Genomic DNA, 20,267 nt, shown 5'->3' with positions numbered 1-20,267 from the left:
TTCACCCACCATTTTACCAACCAAAACATTAGAGAATGTCTAAGAAATGACCGCTGGTGATTCTGGGTGCCCTCCCCATTTTTCTAGTGACTGATCTTCTGTACCTCTATGGTCCTGTTAAGCCTTTTAAGTTGTTTGTGAGCTGTTCACCTAGAAACTGGGGAGCTGGGATGGCTAATTGTGCAGAAAACATGCTCTGACTCTTAGTCTTGATATACTCTCAGTGCTCAGGTTGACATAGGCTGGGTGTGTGGAAGATGAGCAGGGCTCTGAACCCTGCCATGCTTTCAACTTCCAACAGCAAATTCACTTTTTCTGGAATTTTCTAAAAGACATGCTAGCACTGTTAACTTCAACATAACTCATTTTGGAGTCATGCTGAGCAATAGAAGCAGAGGAGGGAAGCTGTAGCTCAGGAGTTTGTCCACCATCAAATCAGAGTAGTACAACTCCTTATGCAGCCCACACTGTTTGCACGGATGAGGGATGTCATTTTCTGCACAGCTAGCAATCCCATCTGAAATTTCCTCTTTAGCAGCCATCCCAGTTAAATTACTCTTACTTATCAGGATGTAGAATTGCTGTAAGTTAAAAAAAAAGTGACTCTGCTTCTCTTGTGAAGAAAAACATTGCTAGAAATAACTGCTTTTGTTTCTTCATGAAAAATGCCTAGTCTGGATAAAGTATTTTTAGTCACTCTGGGTGGGCTGCTGTTCATCTCTTGTGGAGTGACTGGAGTAACTAGAGGAGGGGGTGGAAGCAGAGAGCATCACAGTCCATCTTTCTACCACAAGCTTAGAGGGACAAAGTCTGTAATTGTAGAGGGTTATAATAGAATCATTCAGGTTGAAAAAGACCTGTTTTAAAATGCAGTTAATCAGGGTTTTCTGCTTACTCTGTGTAAGCAAAACACTTCTGATCTGGTGTTGTCGTGGCTGTTGCTGAAGACTCTGGTCAGAGAGAGCGGCTTTCCTCACAGACTGCTTTTTCCACAGACAAGGACACAGCTCACATAGGTCCCCCACTGCCAGCCTCAGACACCCGCAGCAGAAGCACAGGTGTCGAGGAGGACAAGCAGAGAGGCTCTCAGGAGCACGGAGCTGTAGTACTTGCCAGTAGCAGGCTGCATGCGAGTCCATTTGACTGTGCAACCCTTGTGCTGAAGTGATCCTGATGCCAAAGTCGTGTTTCTTTGTCCTCAGTCCCATTTGGTGACGTGCCGAGCTGCATGCACTGCTGTCGTCGTCAGTGTCGTATAATACCAACGACTTTCGGAAAGCACTAATGAACAAGTGCAATTTCTTTTCTCTATTGTTGGGTTTTTTGTAAAGTTGCTCAAATGCTCTCAGGTATGGCGGCCCTGAACGGAGGACTCGGCGCAACAGGCCTGACGAACGGCACGGCCGGCACGATGGACGCGCTCACCCAGGCCTACTCAGGAATCCAGCAGTACGCGGCCGCCGCGCTGCCCACCCTCTACAGCCAGAGCCTGCTGCAGCAGCAGAGCGCCGCGGGCAGCCAGAAGGAAGGTAAGTGCCCACGCCAGCAAACCCAGCCCAAGCGGTGCCACGCGGCTGTTTTCCTCCTGGAGGCTTCGTGGGAGGCCTCAGGCAGTCTAATCTGTGATCTCTTCTTCCTCCAGTTTTCTCCTGCTTGCCACTGTCACCTTCTTTAATGTCCGATGTGTTTCACTTTTCAGCCATCTGTCCTTCAAGTTATACTTTGCCACCCATCCCTTCCTTATATAAAAGCATTTACCAACTACCACATAAAAAGGTGCTGCTAACAAAAATCATCCCTCTGTGGATGCAATTTTGTCTTCTGGTTTCCATTTTCTGTCATAGTGGAGTTAATCTGATTAAGGTTTTGAGCTAATGACAAGATCCGTTTTCACTTTGAGTGGTTCTTTACTTAATTGTGGGTCTTGTGAGGAAGCAGCTAAGTGAATGATTGCCCCCCTCTCCCCACACCAACAGCAAATAAACCTCAGGAAGTTATTGCTAAGAATAAATGAATACTAATTACAAGGTGTTTAGGAAAATGAGGCTACCCTTTTCGCTCTTCCGTTCCCCTTCATGCTTCCCAGGCATTTTCAGGGGGGTTGTTTCTGTTTTCATTGCTTTCTCCTGTCCTAATTTCCAGCTAATTCTACAAAGACAGGAAAATAGTGCATGCTTTCTAAGACTGTATCTATGTTGTCACTACTGCTCTTGCCAAGGATAAGCTTTGGAAATAAACCTAGTATAATATCCTCAAGAGAAATCTTTTTTATCCTCTTTTGAAATAGTATTTTGTATCATTATGGGATGTGTTTCCTAGGAAGACAAATTTGGCATTCCCCCAGCTCGTTATTGTATAGCAACACTGGAGTTAAAATGTATATTTTCTCTCAAATGTTTCCTTCATTTGCTGCTAAAAGCTTGAATTATTTAAAATGAAAGGGAATTTTTAAAATTTTTTTTCCATATTTTTTGTTTTCTGCATTTATCTTTCACCTCAGGCCCTTTGGTCAGTGACAATAGAGAATTTGACACCAGAAAAAAAATGTTTATTTGGTGTCATTGCAAGATACATAGTGAAGGCCAGCTTGATTTTTTTTTTCTAACTATTTTAATTTTTCTCTGTTCAGAAACATTCCAATCAACTTTAGGCTTATTTTTTATTTTTATGAATTGCCAGCATTCTTTTTAAAACACAATGTTTTTGTTATATATCTTGTATCTGTTAGTAGGTGGTTAAGTTCAAGTGAGTGAATTCCACTACTGAATACTGACAGCAATGTTTTGTCTCTTACCATGATTTCTGATGGAAGAGTCTGGAGTGGTTGAGGATAAACAAGTACCAGAGAAAAATGCTATGTAAATATTAAATGCTGAAGCACAGTGAACTCCCTTGTGCATATGCTCTTAAATATTATTTAGCAATTTTTTTCCCCTACTATTTAAAAGAACATTATTTGCTGGGATTGATAATTTACTTGTGACAAGAAGAAAAAGTTCCAAGTGACAAGTTTATTATATATTTTTTTTCCTGCCTCCTCAGAATTACTTTTTTTTTTTTTAATCTAATTCATTTATCTCCTTCTTTTGGGCAAACTTTGCTACCTTTTCCTTCAGGCTGAGAGAGAGCAGCCAGTCTTATTCTGTGTAGGAGAGGTGAGGCTCTGTGGCTCTGTAAATCTCATGAGCGCTTTCCTCTTCCTCTCCAGAAAACCAAGGACATCACATCTGAGCACATTTAGGTTCCGTTAAGCAAGGGACTATGTAATCAGGCTATGTTAGGTGTGGTTTTAGCAGAAATGCTTGTTCCCTTTGTGTACCACTTACGCTGCTGGAGTCTGCATGGAGGCCACATCTGGCTCCATCACATATCACACTCTTCCTGGTATCCATTGCTCATTTCCAGTGTGTTGCTATTGAGCTAGGGGAAAAAAATAACCTATCAGTACTAGGATGAATGTTTTAACCTACACCTTTAATAATAAATGTCTCAAATCTTGTCTGTAAGGAAAATATTCAAAGCACCTTTGAGTTTACACCTTTGTTTGCAAACTGAACTAAGTCTAAAGCCACTTAATTGCAACCCAACTACTTAATTTTGAACTTCTTTAAAATACTTGCTTTACAGAGCTTCTTCCAGGAGACAGATCTTTCTATGGGGGATTTATATTAAAAAAAAAAAAAAAAGCTCATTTTGAAATGAGTCAGTACAAATTTAATTCTCAATGTCTTTTTCTCACTGACTTCACTGACTTTTAAGTCACAAGGTGTGCTTCTTCTTACTATTTTTATTCCTATCTGCACCATTTTCTTGCCCTTCGAGTTTAAATCTGTGTTACTCAAATCTGAGCTCACCTCCTTATATTTCCATAAGTTCCTTCAACTGGAATTAAACTAACAAATCCATGCAGGTGTTGGAAGCAGCAGAGGACTCCTTGTGCAGTTCTTGGGGCATTTTGAGAGCCAATACATTCTGTACCTGTTTTCCTAAACTTAATTATACTGAAAGACACTCAGGTAAATTGAAGAAAGAGGATGAATTTAACTACTTCTGTAGTAGAGTTATGAAATAAACACTTTTCAATGTAAACACTTTTCAAGATGGGATGCTCTCAAGAGGTGCATTTCAGCTGTGCTCCTTTGATGATCCACTTGCTTTTGTTCCTTCAGAGTTAGAAAGTGAAATGCTTTCTGACCATCAGCTTCAGTAAGTATTATGGAAAAACAGATTAAATGTAGCACTTGTAATAGCTGTTTTCATACTTCTTTTTTCTTTTTTTTTTTTTTTTATTTTATTTTCCTAAAGGTCCAGAAGGGGCAAACCTCTTTATTTACCACCTCCCCCAGGAGTTTGGAGACCAGGACATTCTGCAGATGTTCATGCCTTTTGGAAATGTTATCTCTGCTAAAGTCTTCATTGACAAACAGACCAATTTGAGCAAGTGCTTTGGTATGTCAAATTTAATAAATCCAATAGTAAAAGCTACATGCACTATACTGAAAAGGGGCCAGGAAAGAAAATTAACAACAATGTGAGAAATGTCATGCTGGAAAATCATTCCAAAAATAATAGACTGTTAATCCTCAAATGAGCAGGAAGATGCACAGACAAACTACTTTTAACTAAAAATTGGAAATGAAAAAAACCAATAATAATCTTCCAGTCTGACATCTCGCATGAATGTGTCAAGTACATGAAACTAATTATACCCTGTGTGGGGGAATGTCATTTAGTATACTATTAAATTGCCTTATTATGGATACCTAATTATTCTCTATTGTATAGCTGAGCCACTTAAAAATGCTCTATGTTTAACCCATTGCTTCTACATTACAGGAATTTCTTTCTTCTGAATTAAGTACAAGATTTTGCAGTTAGTGACTGAATGGTGTGTACATGTAGTTCAGAATATTCTGCAGACAGTTATGTCTAGATATGCAGCTCTAGCTGTTGTGAGTGGGTTCCAGTGTGTTGTGGAAGGTGGCATCTCCCTTACCTTAGGGCAGGGATGAAGAGAGCCTCACAAGATCAGTGTCAAGTTTCCCAGAAAATACTTTGAGCTGTCAGAAAATTAGATCACAGCAGAGGAGGAGATGATGTGTTGGTATAAAAATAGTTTTAGGGTTGATTAGGAGGGCTGATGTCTTTGGAACAGCAGAGATGTACCAGTTCAGTGCTTTGATGGAGTGCAGCAGAGAATGTGAGTGAGTGGTAAACTTTTGGAGCGTTGGTCTAATAATTATGGTCTTATGCAAGACACAGTGAGGATTTAGTAGGAGGAAGGAATCTCTTAAACATGAGTTTTGCAAGGGTTGATACAAAGTACTGGAATTTTCTTTAAAGTGGCAATTCTTTCCCAGAGTAAAGGAATGTGCCTGTATATATGACAAAAGAGGATTGGAGAGTACACTTGGAAAGTTGATTCAGTTCACAGAAAGAGTGTAGCATTCTGTCTGCTTTCTCCCACAGTCTTTCAGCTAATTTTTGAAGCATTTAGCTCTTTAGGCTTTACAAAAAATTATTCGTATCTAGACCAGTATAGTCCAGCCCGTGTCTGCAATGGGTTAAAGCAGTCCCTGAGGCTCTTGCAAATTTGAAAAGTGGAATTGAAATGGACTCCTCATTGATCTGGAGCCAGTTCTGTTAGTATGTTGAGGGTTACAAAATCGTTGTTGAGGTCTCCAGGAATCTTGATGAAAAGATAAATCAAGCTACGTTAATCAAAATGCAGCAATTGTGGTGACTGCTGAAAGAATGTAAATCAGTTTGGGCAGGTGGCTCAATTCATCAGATCATTTCCCACACTTGCTTTTTGTGCATTTTCTTTTACTCTTTGATTACCTTCTTACACATTTGCCTGGGTTTGTGGGACACAATTGTCTAACTTAGTAATGCACCAGAGTTATCTTCTTTAAGGGAAAACGGAGGTGTCGACACCCAACGGACAGAGGAATCCTCTGTCTTTTCTGTTTTAGGCAGCTTTCACTGATATTTCCATTTCTCAGTCTTCCTTCCCAGATATTCTGCCACCAGGGAGGGAGCTCTGCTTTAAAAACAAAAAGTAGAAGTGGCAGATGAAGCTGAGTTTTCTGATTCAGTGGGTGACTACTTGGTGATGCTGCAAATCACAGGCAAAGCCAGAATTAGTCCTGCTAGCTTAATGTACTGGCATAGTCTGCATGCACCTCCTCAGCTTTATTAGCAAGAATTGTCTATTTTTTTGTTTTGGTCCTATATTTGTGTTTCAAAAAGCCTTTTTTTTTTTTTTTTTCTGTCCTCCCATCCAAAAACTACAACAATAGTGCTTTTCTTTCCTGAATCATTAATGGTCATTGCACTTGGTACAGTTTGGGTTTGGGTTTTTTATTTGTTGGTTTGGTTTGGCCTTTTTGCCCCTAGTAATTGTAATTGTAATAATTTGTACATGCTTAGGGCTTCCTACTCTGGAGTTTCCAATCTCCTGCCCAAAGGAGGAGGAAGTCAAATTACAGATGAGAACAGGCTGAACATCCAAAAGGTGTAAAGATTGTCCAAGTCTGTCTGGCAGAAATGGGAAGGTTTATTCTGAGTGAGTGATAGACAGTGATGAATCTTTATGCAAAACTGCTTCACAAAATGAAAAATTCCCTTTCTTTGCAAAAAAAGGACTTAGGCATATTTTCTTTTCTTGTCCAACCCCAAATGAATGCTCCAAGGATTAAATGGTGATGAGGATGATAGGACAGTGTGTTTACACCTGGAAGTGCTCTTCCATGAGTTCTCACAGGCGCCATGGGCTTTAGTTGATTCAGCAGACAAAAGGTTTCACTCTTCAAGCTTATCTCTTGCCTTTCATAAATGTTAGAATAAGAAAAATGAGATCTGTAAGTAAGGCAGAGGAGGAGGGACCCAGTTACATCAGTGCAGAAATGCAGTCAGCCATTTTAGCAAAATTGTAACTTGAATGATGAAAATTATTTATCCTGATTATAGAGATACCCAAAGATCTAAAACAAAAATCAGAATTGCCATGACAGAATCTTTGAGAATTAATAAGAAACATCATTCCAACTTCATGTAACCTGTGGTTTAAAATTCAAACAAAAAATGATGAATGGGTCCAATCAGAAAAATACAAATAAAGGGAAGGAATTCTAGATTCTTCAATAAGCTTTATAAATGAAGATTCTCAATAAAGGAAGATGAGAGTGTAACAAGCTAATGCAAGTATTGCATTCTGTGTAAAGAGACAAATTGTGGATCAGAATAACAACTGAATGATAGGGGCTGATGCCAGCAGTGTGCTTCCTGCTCTTCATTCACCATCCACAGATGCCAAGTGACTAGTTTAGATCACTTGCTTACTTTCCAGGTGGATAAAACCAGGTATGAAGGAAAGGAAGTACAGTGATGATAAGTTCATAGCAGTAATATGCACTTAAGAGAATAAAGTGGAGGTCAGGAAAGCTGTAGAGGGAAATGCTGAATTGTCAAGGTAGGTAGGAGTAGCTACACCTCAGCTGTGGAGCATTTGCCTGGACAGTGCTACAGCTGCCTCCCAGCTCGTGCTAGTTCCCTTTGCTATCCCTGAGCCAATCCTAGAGCCAATAGAAGGAGACACAGGACGTAGCGCTAAGATAATGATTGGAGTCATGTGAACAGACATGATCTCCTAGAACCAAATAGGAGAAAGGAAGAAAGGAAGAGAGTGACGAAGCTCCTCAGGAATTGGCAAAAAATTTAAGAGGGAATGATCTCAGGGAGAAAGTGAGGAAGTGGCAAGAGTTAGTAAAACCAAGGAAGGTATGGAGGAACATTTATTATCCCTTAAGGAGGCAACAAATAATCAACCACAGGACAATATGGATAGAGCATATTGGCTTTGGCCAGGAGAAGGTCTGCAGAAGTTTAAACGAGAGGTGATTTTGAGTGGAAGGAGCAGAAGTTAGCCTGAGTTGTCAGAGAAGAGTCTTAACTTAAATAGTTTGGTGAAGTTAATTTAAGGTGAAGCCACGGGATGATCTATGAAGGAGAACAGCTGGACAAGGATACCTTGATAAGGGGGGAAGATTTTATGCTGTGGGGAAAGCATTATAACACTGACTCTACAACTGGAAGAGGGCAGCAGTGCAAGAGCCATAAAGGATAGGTTAAAGTAATAGTAAAAATAGGTCATGAACCCAAGTACACAGACACTAAGCAAAAATTAATGAAGCTGACTGAGGAAAGAGAGGCACTGAGAAGCCCCTGTGTTAGGACTGAAGACAAAGTGTGTGGCATCCATGCTTTAGGAGTGTGGAGGGATATATGTTAAGGCAAATTCAAGTGGAAAGAAGAAGGAGCATTTCAAAGCAGATGCATAGCAGCAGGCTGAGTGCAGTCATAATTAGCCCAAGCTGAGGCAGAGCAGCAGTTAGGTGAGCTTTGCAATTACAAGTGGGAGGCCCAGATATGAAAATGAACCTTGAGCTTCCAGAATCAGGGAGATTTGAATATATTATGAACAGAACATTTTCAGTCTCCCAGGGAAAAGAAATCTGAGCCAGGCCAGCCATTCTGAATTACCCAAGCAAGCATTATCCTCCTAGTTAGTGCTCACATGCGAGGAGCAGATCTTGGAGTTCTCATCAAACCCTACCATTGTCTTTATGATGCTGCTTAATTTTGATGTTTGCATACCTCTTTGGGGACCAAGAGATTGAATTAACTAACATTAAGGTACTCTGAGATCTTGAGCGGGAAGGAGCTGTAAAATTACAAAATATTAACATTGCAACTGCCCTAGGCCGAGCCCAAGGAGATGAGTGTTCCATAGCACACATGAACTCACACCCAGGTGTGCCAGTGGGTTTAGGCAGTTTGGGGGTTGATTCTGTAACCAGGCTTGCTGTTTCAGCTTCCCTTTTGCAGACTGGCCTAAATAGCACTTCCTAATAGACTGGGAGGTATGTAGATACTACACTGAAAAGTGTTACAGTAATAAATATCTTCAATCTCTAAGGTAGGTATCTAAATAACAAAATGGAAACTGCATTGCACCAAAATTGGCCAACTGCATCCCAGCTAGTAAAGAAATATTATAAATGTAAAGAGGATGGAAGGAAGGATTATAAACGTAAAAGGGAAGCCAGGGAGGAAATGGGATATGAAAAGTGATCAAAGAACTAATTGAAAGCCAGGTGAATGTGTCAAATAAATAGCAATCATAAAATTCTAACAAAATGCCTTCTGACATTTGTTCTAACCTAGAGCTGACTTTCTCTCCCACCTGTGTTCTGTGTCTCGCAGGTTTTGTTAGCTATGACAATCCGGTCTCTGCACAAGCTGCTATCCAGGCTATGAACGGCTTTCAGATTGGCATGAAACGCTTGAAGGTTCAGCTGAAACGCTCCAAAAATGACAGCAAACCTTACTGATCTTAACCCCAGATGCTTACTGCTCTTATTTTAGCTTTCTTAGGGTAAGTCCCATGAGCAAACCTGTCCTCTGCAGGGGGGTTAAGAAAGAACATAGAGCCAACCTTCACCAAGGGACAGTTATTTTTACAGTTACCACTTCCATCTCCCCACTTGTCCTTACTGCACTTGGCTCCCATTTCCTCGCCAAGTAATTACTGAGTTGTGTTACTGTATTTTGTTTTGCAGCATAATTTATCTCCTTTTCGAAACAAAAATAAACATCTTGAAATTCCAAACAGCACACACACACACACAAACACAAAAAAATGTGCAATTTAACTCTGTGAACCCTGGTGCCATTAGCACACAATAAAAGTTGTTTTCTATGGATGGATCGTATTTTACCAGGGTGGCACCAGCAGTTTATAGGTTAAACAAAATGGCCTCATGCCAGTTGAAGCACTTATTTTGCAACAAAAATTGAAATAAGTCTTTCCACTACATCAACTTGTTTTTTGAGAAGATCTGATTTTTTTTTCGGTTCAAATCAACGTATTGTTATATATTAGTCTGATTTTACACTGGTCGTCTTTATATTTCTTTTTTTTAAGTTCTTGTTTTTTTGGAAAGGATTAATGTAAAAAAGATTTAGAGATCTGTTTCTAAAGCTACAGGGTTTAAAATAAAAAAAAATAAAATAAAATGAGTGACAATACTTGATGTTTCTTGAGAGATAAATTTAATAATAATAAAAAAAAAGAAAGCCACAGGCCTGTAAATTTTATTTGTAAAAAGCATTTCTATTTTTATACAAAATTTTTACTGCCTCAGAAATAATGGAATTTATTTATTGCCTATTGTTAACTTATTGGATACCTAAAGAGCAGCTCTCTATGCTAGCTAGATCCTTTGAAGTAGTCTCTAGAGTAATTGTGCCAAGAATGGGCGCTTTTTCACTGTTGAACCCTCCACCCTTTGCAGTTCATGCTTTTATCCTCTTGTTTGTATTTGTCTGGTTATTTTGTTCGTAGTTTCCATTACCTAGTTTAAAGTTCAGTTGTCTGACCCTTTCCCCCCCTGCCCCTCTCCCTGTACCTTTCTGTTACATTTGTAGAAACTGGTTCTTTCCTCTCTTTTCTCCCCAAAGAGGAATCCATTCTCTCTGACTCCTTTCAGATGGATTCTTTTGGGGTTCCATTGTGTTCTTGTTGGCAAGTATTGTAAGTTAATGCAAATTATGTGAACAGCTCGTAGGCTCTACTGATAAAAGATTTGCATTAGTTTTCTCCTGCACCCATAAAAGTGATTTTGTTTGTGCTGCATAGATTCTGTGTAACTTTTTTCCTCTTCCTTGTTTTTTCCCTAGACATCTCCATGCCCGTTAGCCCATCGTTTGCCTAGCATGTCCCTGTGGCGTCTCAAAAAAAAAAAAGTTTCATCGTCCCGTCATTGTTTCTGATGTCTTTCTGACCTCACATCATATTTGGTTCTCCTACTGACCTAGTTTGACCTTTGAAATTTGCATGTGACCTCATCTAGCTATGAATTCTGGGAAGTCAATGTGAAAAAACATTGCTGCATTCATGCAAGACTGAAATTTATTATTAGATAAATTAATGATAGGATTTAAAAACAACCTGTGGCAAAATGTTTTTTCTTTCTTTCCTTTTTTTTTTTTTTTTTTAGTTTTGGTTTTTTGGTTTCCTTCTTTCCTTGGAGTTTTTGTTTGTTTTGTTTGGGTTTTTTTGGTTTTGGTTTTATTCTTGGTTGATTTTTGGTTTTGTTTTTCTTCATTTCGTAAAAAAAAAAATAAAAAAAAAAAACAGACTTGAAAGTATTATACAGGGATTGGCATTCTGCCTGGTCACTGGTGACAATAGCAATATGTGTCCAGAGGCACAGAATGTTGGTTTCTAACAGACTACTTCCAAAACAGTTTGAGAAATAAAACTGTCTGATTTTAAGTCTCTAGAGGTCTGTAATAGTTTTTACATTTTTCAGGCAGTGTAAAGTTTTTTGATAAGGCCATTTTAGGTGGCTCACTTTCTCATTAAAGTATATATATAGAACCACTTTTTGTAGATTAGTATAAGAAAATATTTACCCTGTTTTAGGGCAAATGCTACCTACTTGTGTCACCTTTTGCTGAACTGACTCACAGTTAGACAATCCATGGTTTAATGCACATGAAATTACCTATATTTTATACTGTTTCAATGTACAGAAGAAAGGTTACTGTAAAATGTGTTACGTTGGTGCTTCTGTGAATTAAGTTGTGGTTTCATCATGAGTCTTATGGTCTTAAGTGTTCTATGTTTATAAAAAGACAAGTTTAAAATTGGTTTACTTGAACAACAAGAACAAAAAGAAGATTCAAAAAAAAAAACACAAAAAAAAAAGTTGTTTGCTTAAAAAAAAAATAATTTCATGTGAAAATGAAAAAATATTCCAGAATAAGTTTGTGTTGGCTTGTGACGCATTGATGTCATTTTTTTATTGTGAACAATTTAGGTGTGTTTGTGTTCAGCAAAATGTGATCAGTTTTTCTTTTAAAGAAAAAAAAATCAGTGAGACTATAGTGCCAAATTCCAAAGGTACTTTCTTCCTAGAGCTTCAGTGTGTTTCTTGTGTGAAGTAATTTGATAACATGGGTATTTTATTATGTGTTTTGTATAAATCCCTAATATTTAAAGAAAAAAAGAGGTTAAAAAGTTTGTTAACTTGCTATCCTGTGGTCTTGTTGCCTGAAATTGTTATTGTTTGTTATTTCTCTTTGATGTTTTTTGTAAAACATTGTATAAGTGCCCATGTTTCACTTTTTTAACCACTCTGCACACATCAATGCTGTGAAAGCAAACCTCACTATGTATTTTCTTCATATTGTATGGAAACCTCTAAGGTGAGAAAGTTTTGAACTTTTAACCCTTTCCACCCAGAGCTGTCTTGAGTGTTAATACCTTTTATACATTCACCATTTTGCTGTTTATTTTTATATATATATCTATATCTATAAATATATATATACTTAGTTTTTTGTGGTTTATTTAATACATGGTTGAAATCAGAACAATGCACAGGGCAGATCTGAAGGACAAAAATATTTTACTGCTGTCTAAATTTCTTCTGTATCTATAACTAAAATTATTTAAAACCGTAATTAACTTGTGGTTTTCCTTTTTAGATTTTGGGGATTTTGTCTTTTCTTAAAGAGCTTTTAATATGCTGCTGGGATATGCTATTCAGTATTAATAAAATAAAAGAAAAAGAAAACAATTCTTTAATTATCTATTGTGTGAGCCGCTCCCAGCCAGGAGTGGTCAATCCACCATTTGAAAACCTTGAGGAGAAAAAAAAAAAAAAAAAAGAATAATAATATTTTTGTAATTTAAATAAATGAACTTTTGCTTAAATCAGATGCACTAGATCTTCCTGGGTGAAAATTCAGTGTGCACTTCAGTTAAACTACTTTTTATGGATAAAGTTTACATACACTGTAATGTTTGGTGTTATTTGCCATTATTTGTCACGGCAATATATTGGCTTACTCCTGCAGACACTCGTACAGAGAGGAGTGACTTTACTCGTACCCATGGTCCATGGGAATATCTGTGTGACTGATGTGGGTGTTTGCTGGAGGAAGCTCTTTGTAAGGAGCCAGAAAAGAGATGCTGGTAGCCCTTTTCACTGCCTTGTAAGTCTGATTGGGTTGCGTTCCTACCGCACAAACAGTGACCAACAACCAAATTCGGTTCTTTGCCACCGGTTCAGCAAATTCATTGCCAATCCAATGTGTGTGAGCAGCAGTACCTGCTACAGGTCATAAAGTGCCATAACTTCTTCCACCTCCTAGTTCTATCTGGTTATATCTGAAGCCACCTAAAATTAAAATCGAAGCCCTATATGAGCAACATCAGCTGGTGCACTCTTGTCTCTCATCCCCAACTTAAATGCTTCTTTATGTAGAGCCCTGGGATGGAAAGGACTAGCCTCTAGTGATGCAAAAAAAGTTTCCTTCTTATAGCACATGCACTTATAAATAAATGATCTATACTTTTCTCACGTTTTTACTACTGCTGGGGCCTTCCTACACCCTTTGAGGGCTATTTTGTACTACTTGCAGCAATTGTGCGTATTCAAAGTATCATCTCACGTACGTTATATTATATATATGTACATATATATATATATATAATATGAGATCATCATTTGGATTGTTTAGAGACTGTTTCACTAATTTTTCTCATTGTACCCACCGTCTAAATTTCCAAAGCTTTTGTAGATGCCCTGGTGTGTCCTGTGGGTTTTCCAGCCCGGTTAGAGCAGTGATGCCTCTGGTCCTTGGGCAGTGTAACTCGACACCAGGCTGCCCTGAATTACTCCACAGGACATTGGCTTAGCAGTGGGAGACAAGGAATGTTTCTGTACTTCCAGGCAACTGAGATGAGTCATTGCTTAGAAGAGTGTCCATCTCTGGAAAAAAAAAATAAATAAAAATTCAAAAATAAAAAATAAAATTCAAATACAAAACCAAAAACCCAAATAAACACCTCCTGGGAGGCAAATTATCTACCAGTTCTCTTTCAAAATAATGAAAGGAAAAAGCTGCAAGGGTGCAAGGGCCTAATAAGAGAGGAAGTAAAACAAGGGAAATTGCTTTACAAAATTCTAATCAAAAGACTAGACTAGTTGTTTTATCAAACAAATTAGCTAATTGCAATGAAATGGCAGTCCTCAAAGGAGTAACAAGTTCATCTTTCTTTCACCATAGGGGTTACAGTTCCTTGGCTTGTGCTACTCTGGAATCATTTTACTGTTTCTGTTTTTATTATCTTAAGTGCTAATTAACAAAAGGAAAAAAATATCCTGTAGTTTCATTACCTTTTTGGATAATGTCATACAAAAAGAAAAAAAAAAAAACAAACCTATGTATTTGTGTTTTTTTCGTGCTGTGGGAATTGTTGTTTGTAGATTAATAATACTATCATTTTGTTTAGAATTACAAACTAGTTTTTAAGTATTGTCTGAGAAAAGCCAAAGTTAATGCAATCTAGTGGAAACTGTAAGACCATTTGAGTATTGTTTCTGTTTTATTGATGCATTTGGATTTTGTTGTTTGATGGAATTTGAGCCAAAAAAAAAGAACAAAAAAAGGCAAAAAAAAAAAAAAAGCAAGGCTTTCCTATTTCTACAACTTGATTGTACTTATGCATTTTGTACCAGTGGAACTTTTTATACTGGAGATTAAAAAACAAATGGAAATTTTTGTGGCTTACTCTCGTGGGCCCCCTCGATCATGACTGATTTTCAAGTTTGATTTCTGGACGGTAGAGAGAGAGTTGGTTTTGTTTTGAGAATTCAAAACTTTGGCTTGATTTCTTTTTTTCCCTTTGCTTATATCTAGTGTTTAGAATTTTGTCTTAACAAAAGCGGTAAGTTTCACTTTTTATTCTGTATCGTGCAGTTACACAATAAGGTAATTAGAATTAGGAGTACTCGGTCACTTTGCGTGGATAAATGTATTAGTTAAAACGTTAGGGGTTTGCTTTTTTGCTGTTTAGATCAGAGTTTTTTCTGATTCTTCTGTCCTCATTGTGAACATAACCGTGTAGTTGAAACAGTCAGACTTATTTTTGTAACGTATGTTATTGTGTGATGCAGTTTTTTGCTTCTGTCTCCAATATTAAACCATTTTCCTAATACTTGTCTCTCTACTTTGTGTGTTGTATTGTTGGTGGTCATTCTGTGTTGGTAATACATCTGCACACCTCACTGTTTCACGTGCCTGTTTTTTTTTTTTTTTTTCTCTATTTGTTGGTTGTGTACAAAAGATACAGTCGATTCCACCTAAGTGAATAGCTGATTGGGGGGCAAAAGAGGATTTGTACATTTTAGACATGTTCTGGTTTCTTTGATTTTTTTTTTTTCTCTTCCTCCCCCTAGTCATGCCTTATCACTTGGATAATCTCTTGGAGCAGGAAGCATTTTAAATTAGTTTCCTGCAAAGTCCTATTGAAGGTAGCTTTTGTTAGCCTTCAGACTGCAAAACCTTCTGCACACAAACACACAGAAGACACCTGAAAAGATTTTTTTCTTTTTTTTTTGCTGTGGCATTTCAGTCAGTCTGGAAAATGTGGATTATGGAGATCATTTCTTCCTAGTTGTTAAAAAAAAATAATACTCTGCCACTATATTGCAGAAGCATGTGAAACATTCAAGAAAAGGAGGATATAGCCTTGGGATTTTTTCCAAACTGCACAGTAATCTGATGGCATATGGCATTAGTCAAACTCTCCCTAGAAACTAATCATGTCTTAACTAGGGCTGGGACAGCCTGCAAAATCTTACCAGGTGATCAAGCTTGTTATGTGCAGTTGTACATATAATACTTTTAAAAATATAACAAAATCTAAGTGAGCACAGGAAGACTTTCTACTAAAGCCAGTGGAAGTAAAAAAATAAAATTAAAAAAAAAAAAAAAAAAAGAGAGAAATAAATGATGGAAAAAAGATTCTCCGTTGTTCCAATGGATGATACTTTTGCTGTGGGCTTACAAAGCAGATCATTCTCAGCATTGGCTGATAGTATTACACAAATCTCAAAAGGGACTAAAGAAATACCATAGCACTTTTTTTCTCATTATTTTTTACACTTGGTTCTTAGCTTTTTTATTCTTTCCTTTCCTATATATTTTTCCTCCTCACAAGATTCTCTCTGCTCTTCCCCAACCGGTGTCTACCACGATGAAATAAAAGCTGCAAAAGAAAATTCTATGTTGTTCTGGTTTACAGAAAGTCTCTTCTCTCCTCTGATCGCAGATACAAACCTTAGAATTTGGAGAGGGGGGGAAAGAAAACAAAACAAAATGAAACCAACCAAACCAAACCCAAGGAGGAGAGAGAAGCACTGGTGAGTGCTCTCTGGAATTCAAGCCATACGCCCCCATCCCTTTCCTTTGTCCCACTTTCTGTGATGCTCAGGAATCGAAGACCACTTAAAAGTGCTCTTATGAGACCCAAACGACACTCCTCCCTTTTGTCTCCTCTCCCCTGGTCTTTCTGGCGCTCTGGCTTTGGCTCACACACACACACACAGCCCCATCAACACCGTCTAACAAGGTCCTGGCGCACTGGGTGTATCTGTGTGGTGTCAGCAGCAACGTTGGTTCCCGCGTTTGGAAGACTTTTGAAATTTTCTGGTGGCTTGTGAGTTGGCCTGGTTGTTACTGCTCAATCTATTTTTCTGATTTTTTTTTCTCCTTTTTTTTCACTTTTCTGTTTCCATGAGAAGCAAACAAGTGATGAGTCTGGAGCCCCCAGTGAGCTCCAGTGCCGTCCCGCAGGGTCTGTAATCAGAGGTCAGGGATCCAAGCAGCTCTAGGTTTAACCTAAAACCACAGGAGCCTGTAGCAGACAGCCCAGGCAGGAAGGCAGAACCCGATGGTCAGATTATATCCTGGGTCTTTAACACCTCTAGAGTTTATGATCTCGATTTGGATAATTTTGACACCAGTGGATTCAGTTAAGTAAGTCTTGACTTGCATGATAGATAAATCAGAATTGCTCTCTGGGGTTTTTTAGCTTGCTGTGGATGCTTTCTTTTTTTTCTTTTCTCTTTTTTACCCCCAAACTTGGTCTTAGAAAAGAAACTAGAGCTTTGTGAAGGGTCTTTTCTTCCAAAAATACCACTGAAAAAAAAATACAGTTAGGTTTCTTTTAAATACTCAGGGCTGAAAGATACAGGGTTTTCTTTCTTTCTTTCTTTTATTTTTTCTTTTTTAATTTCAACAATGGGGGAAAAATGAGTTCCTTAAAGCAATGCAGCTGAACAGTTTGTCCTGCTTAAACACATGCTTTTAATTTCAATTATGTAAGGCACCTTGCAGTGTTAGCAAAATGTCTTCTTTGTTAGCTATATGTGTATCGCCATGGGAAATTACCAAACTGTCACAAGACTCGCTGATTAAAGAATAGCCTGCCAGAGTGTGTGTGCCTTTGCCCAGTGTGACTCTTAGGTATTAGGCTAAGGAAAACAGTTTAACAAAATGTAGTGTGAATCATTCCTGATAAGTGAATAAAGCATTGTGACCAAGCAATCAGATTATTCACTTATCAGGAATCGACTGTACTGATAGTTTGCCTGATCGTTTTTGTTCCTCATCTCTGTTGTAGTTTCACTACTTTGCTGTGTTCTGTTTTTTCTCTCATGCTCTTAGTAAAATCACTGGGAATATCCCTTCGTGTGATCATGAAACGTGCTACTGAGTAACAAATAAAAAAAAAATTTAAATATAAAAATGATATCTTAACAAAATCTATGCACTTGCTATCAGGAACACAATACTGGATGTGTCTTATATATATTGAACTATAATAGTATTCGATTTCTTAAATAAAGCTTAAGAAAGGATTCTGTTGTCTGTAAAATTTTATCAGCATTAAATGGAACAAAAAGATGTTTCTAGGATTGGGCGCTTTTTGTTATCTGAACTCTTCCTGGGTATATGGTCTTTAACCATGCCCAGGCAAATGTTAACTAATTCGCTTGATATTTCATTAATAATGGAGACTTTGAAAATTAGGCTTACTGAAATCTGTGGGGAGAAAAAGTCTTGCCATTCAGTGACTTGCAGCAAAAGATTCTAAGATGCAGAAATTTTGGTCTTTTTGTATTTGTAGAAGCAAACATGTTTGGTTTTGCACTAAAATCAACAAATAGCTAAAAGATGTGAATCAGAAAATGCTATAAAACAATACAATACTGTACTTTTTGGTATATGACTTTTTTTCCTCCTGATTCTAGATAGGTTTAGAATTAAAAAATGAAAACCCATATGCTCAAAATTCCACAGATTCTACCCTGGAGGTCAAAGCATCTTTTTGGGGAAGATCCATGGCTTACTGTATGTTTCCTGTATTGAGCCTTCTCTTAAAAAAAAAACATCTTCACATCAAAACCCATGAATTGAATGGGAATCGAATAGGTAAAACCGTTGAGTACACTGAAAAAAATTATTCCTTCAATGCCACAAAATTGTAGATTTTAAACAATCTGATTTTTATGGAAATGGCCATAATTCTTGTATTTATCAAGCTTTCAATAATGTCAGCCTTTGGCAGAAAGATCCAGGAGAATGAGGGGAGGGGAGGGAGAGGGGTTGCTTTCTTTTTTTCTTTTGAACTGCATTACTGCCTCACTTTTCATATGCCATTATATTATCTGAAAAAAAATTAAATTGTGGAAATCTATCTGCTGCTTGTATCCTTCTATTCATGCATATTTAGTAAACATTACTGAGCTCAACATCCAGTGGCCAGGTGCATGCCAGCCTTGTAAGCCAAAAACACTGCTCCACCAGAGAGGTCACAGGGAAGATTTTCCTTGGTGGGCAGCAGGATGGTCCTGTCCATCCCACATCAGCACCGAGCTCAGGTGGGAACTCTGCCCTGCTTTTCAAGGGCTGCTGATGTAACACAAATATTAAATAATCACAATGATTAGCTCATATTTGTATTCCCTCTGATTTTCCTCATTAGCAGACTTTCTTTTTTTTTTTTTTTTCCATTAAAGGGAACTGGAAAGTTGCAGTCATTTTCTGAATCATTTGCCCCTGTTGATAACCTAATTGTTTTACATGAATGCTAATATTTCCCTCTCACACATTTATATCTATCAGCTAAATCAGCAGTAAAGTAAACTCTTCTGGGATACATTCCTATATCAATTAGCAAGGATTTATGCTCCAAAGCACCATTAGCATTAATGGGAGTGTGCTCTTTAGCATAAACTATTGGCAATAGGTCTGGTGGACTTTATTTCATAAACAAAGGAGCATTTGAATCTTAAGAGACTTGTTTCCTCAAGACTGCACTTCAGGGAGTGATGTCCCAGCCTCCCCGGCTGCTCTGGGGACATCTCACTCACAGGACATGCATAAATTCCTGAGTTGCCAGCAAAAGGAGACAGTGTCAGTTTGGAAAGTGGGCTGACTTCTGGCACAAACTTTTGCTGGCATTTTCCCTTCTGAAAACCTGCCTGAGAACACACCAAGCAAAATTTTCAGCATTATCTCCTGTCCCTCTGACCAACAGCTGGAGAAATTTCACTCTGAGTGTTGTGTGGTGCCTCAGAATGGAGACCACAGAAGGGAGGGAGGGAGTTTGGAAAGAGGCAGGAGGAAGAGCAGAGATGAAGCCCTGTAGGAAAGAAACTGGTGGGTCCATCATCAACTGTCAGCCTCACAGCACCATGGCTTTCAGTAGAGAGCTAGAGGGGACCAGTAAACCACCAAGTCTCAGCTTCCACATGTACGTCAACAGCTTCTCCCTCACCCCATGTTTGATCAACAAATACACAACCAAAATATTTCAATCTTAATCTGAAGGCACTGGGAGCTGGGGCAAAAGTCCACCACTTCCCAGAGGTTCATGATCTACTGAATCCCTGCCCGTACTTCTGCAGATGTTTTCTCTGTAGGTTTTGGCTTTGCTCAGTTCTGCTACATTAAAGAGCCCTTCTGCATCTGCCATTTCCCCCCAAAGGCACTCATAAGCAGGTCTCAAGTTGCTTTTCATCCCTTGTTCGTAAAACAAATACATCATGCTCTGGAAGCATCCACACACAATAGTGGTTTTTTAGTCCCTGAATAATTTGTGTGCTTTATTTCTGCAACTTTTTCTTTTTTCCCCCGACATTCTTTCTAAATTTGGGTCACCAGAGCCAGATACATTATTTCAACATCAAGTGGTGCAACATGCAGAAATTTAAAATTTCATCCCTACGCTACTCCTCTAAATGACGCAGCCAGGGATAGCGGCAGCAGAGTTATATTCTCCAAAAGTAACATGCAAAAGCCACAAAACACCACATTAGCAGAATTATTTAGGATGCTGA

The 20,267-nt window shown here is 38.2% G+C and overlaps 1 protein-coding gene across 9 annotated transcripts in view; it reads left to right on the top strand.

Moving 5' to 3' along the window:
- Positions 1-10,045, top strand: part of CELF2 (CUGBP Elav-like family member 2) — a 543,341-nt gene extending 533,296 nt beyond the window's left edge. For 5 of the 9 annotated variants that reach the window (XM_053977017.1, XM_053977018.1, XM_053977019.1 and 2 more), the window contains 3 exons: positions 1,332-1,529; positions 4,306-4,449; positions 9,268-10,045. In XM_053977017.1, coding sequence (XP_053832992.1) covers positions 1,332-1,529; positions 4,306-4,449; positions 9,268-9,395 — 470 coding nt within the window. In that variant the 3' untranslated portion in view covers positions 9,396-10,045. The remainder of the gene's footprint in view (positions 1-1,331; positions 1,530-4,305; positions 4,450-9,267) is intronic. The other 4 variants (XM_053977010.1, XM_053977011.1, XM_053977015.1 and 1 more) reach the window with 1 other exon arrangement.
- Positions 10,046-20,267: the final 10,222 nt, after the last annotated feature.

The sequence above is a fragment of the Vidua macroura genome, chromosome 5 (genome assembly GCF_024509145.1).
Source record: "Vidua macroura isolate BioBank_ID:100142 chromosome 5, ASM2450914v1, whole genome shotgun sequence".
NCBI lineage: Eukaryota > Metazoa > Chordata > Aves > Passeriformes > Viduidae > Vidua > Vidua macroura.
This window is presented reverse-complemented; position numbering and strand designations above follow the sequence as displayed.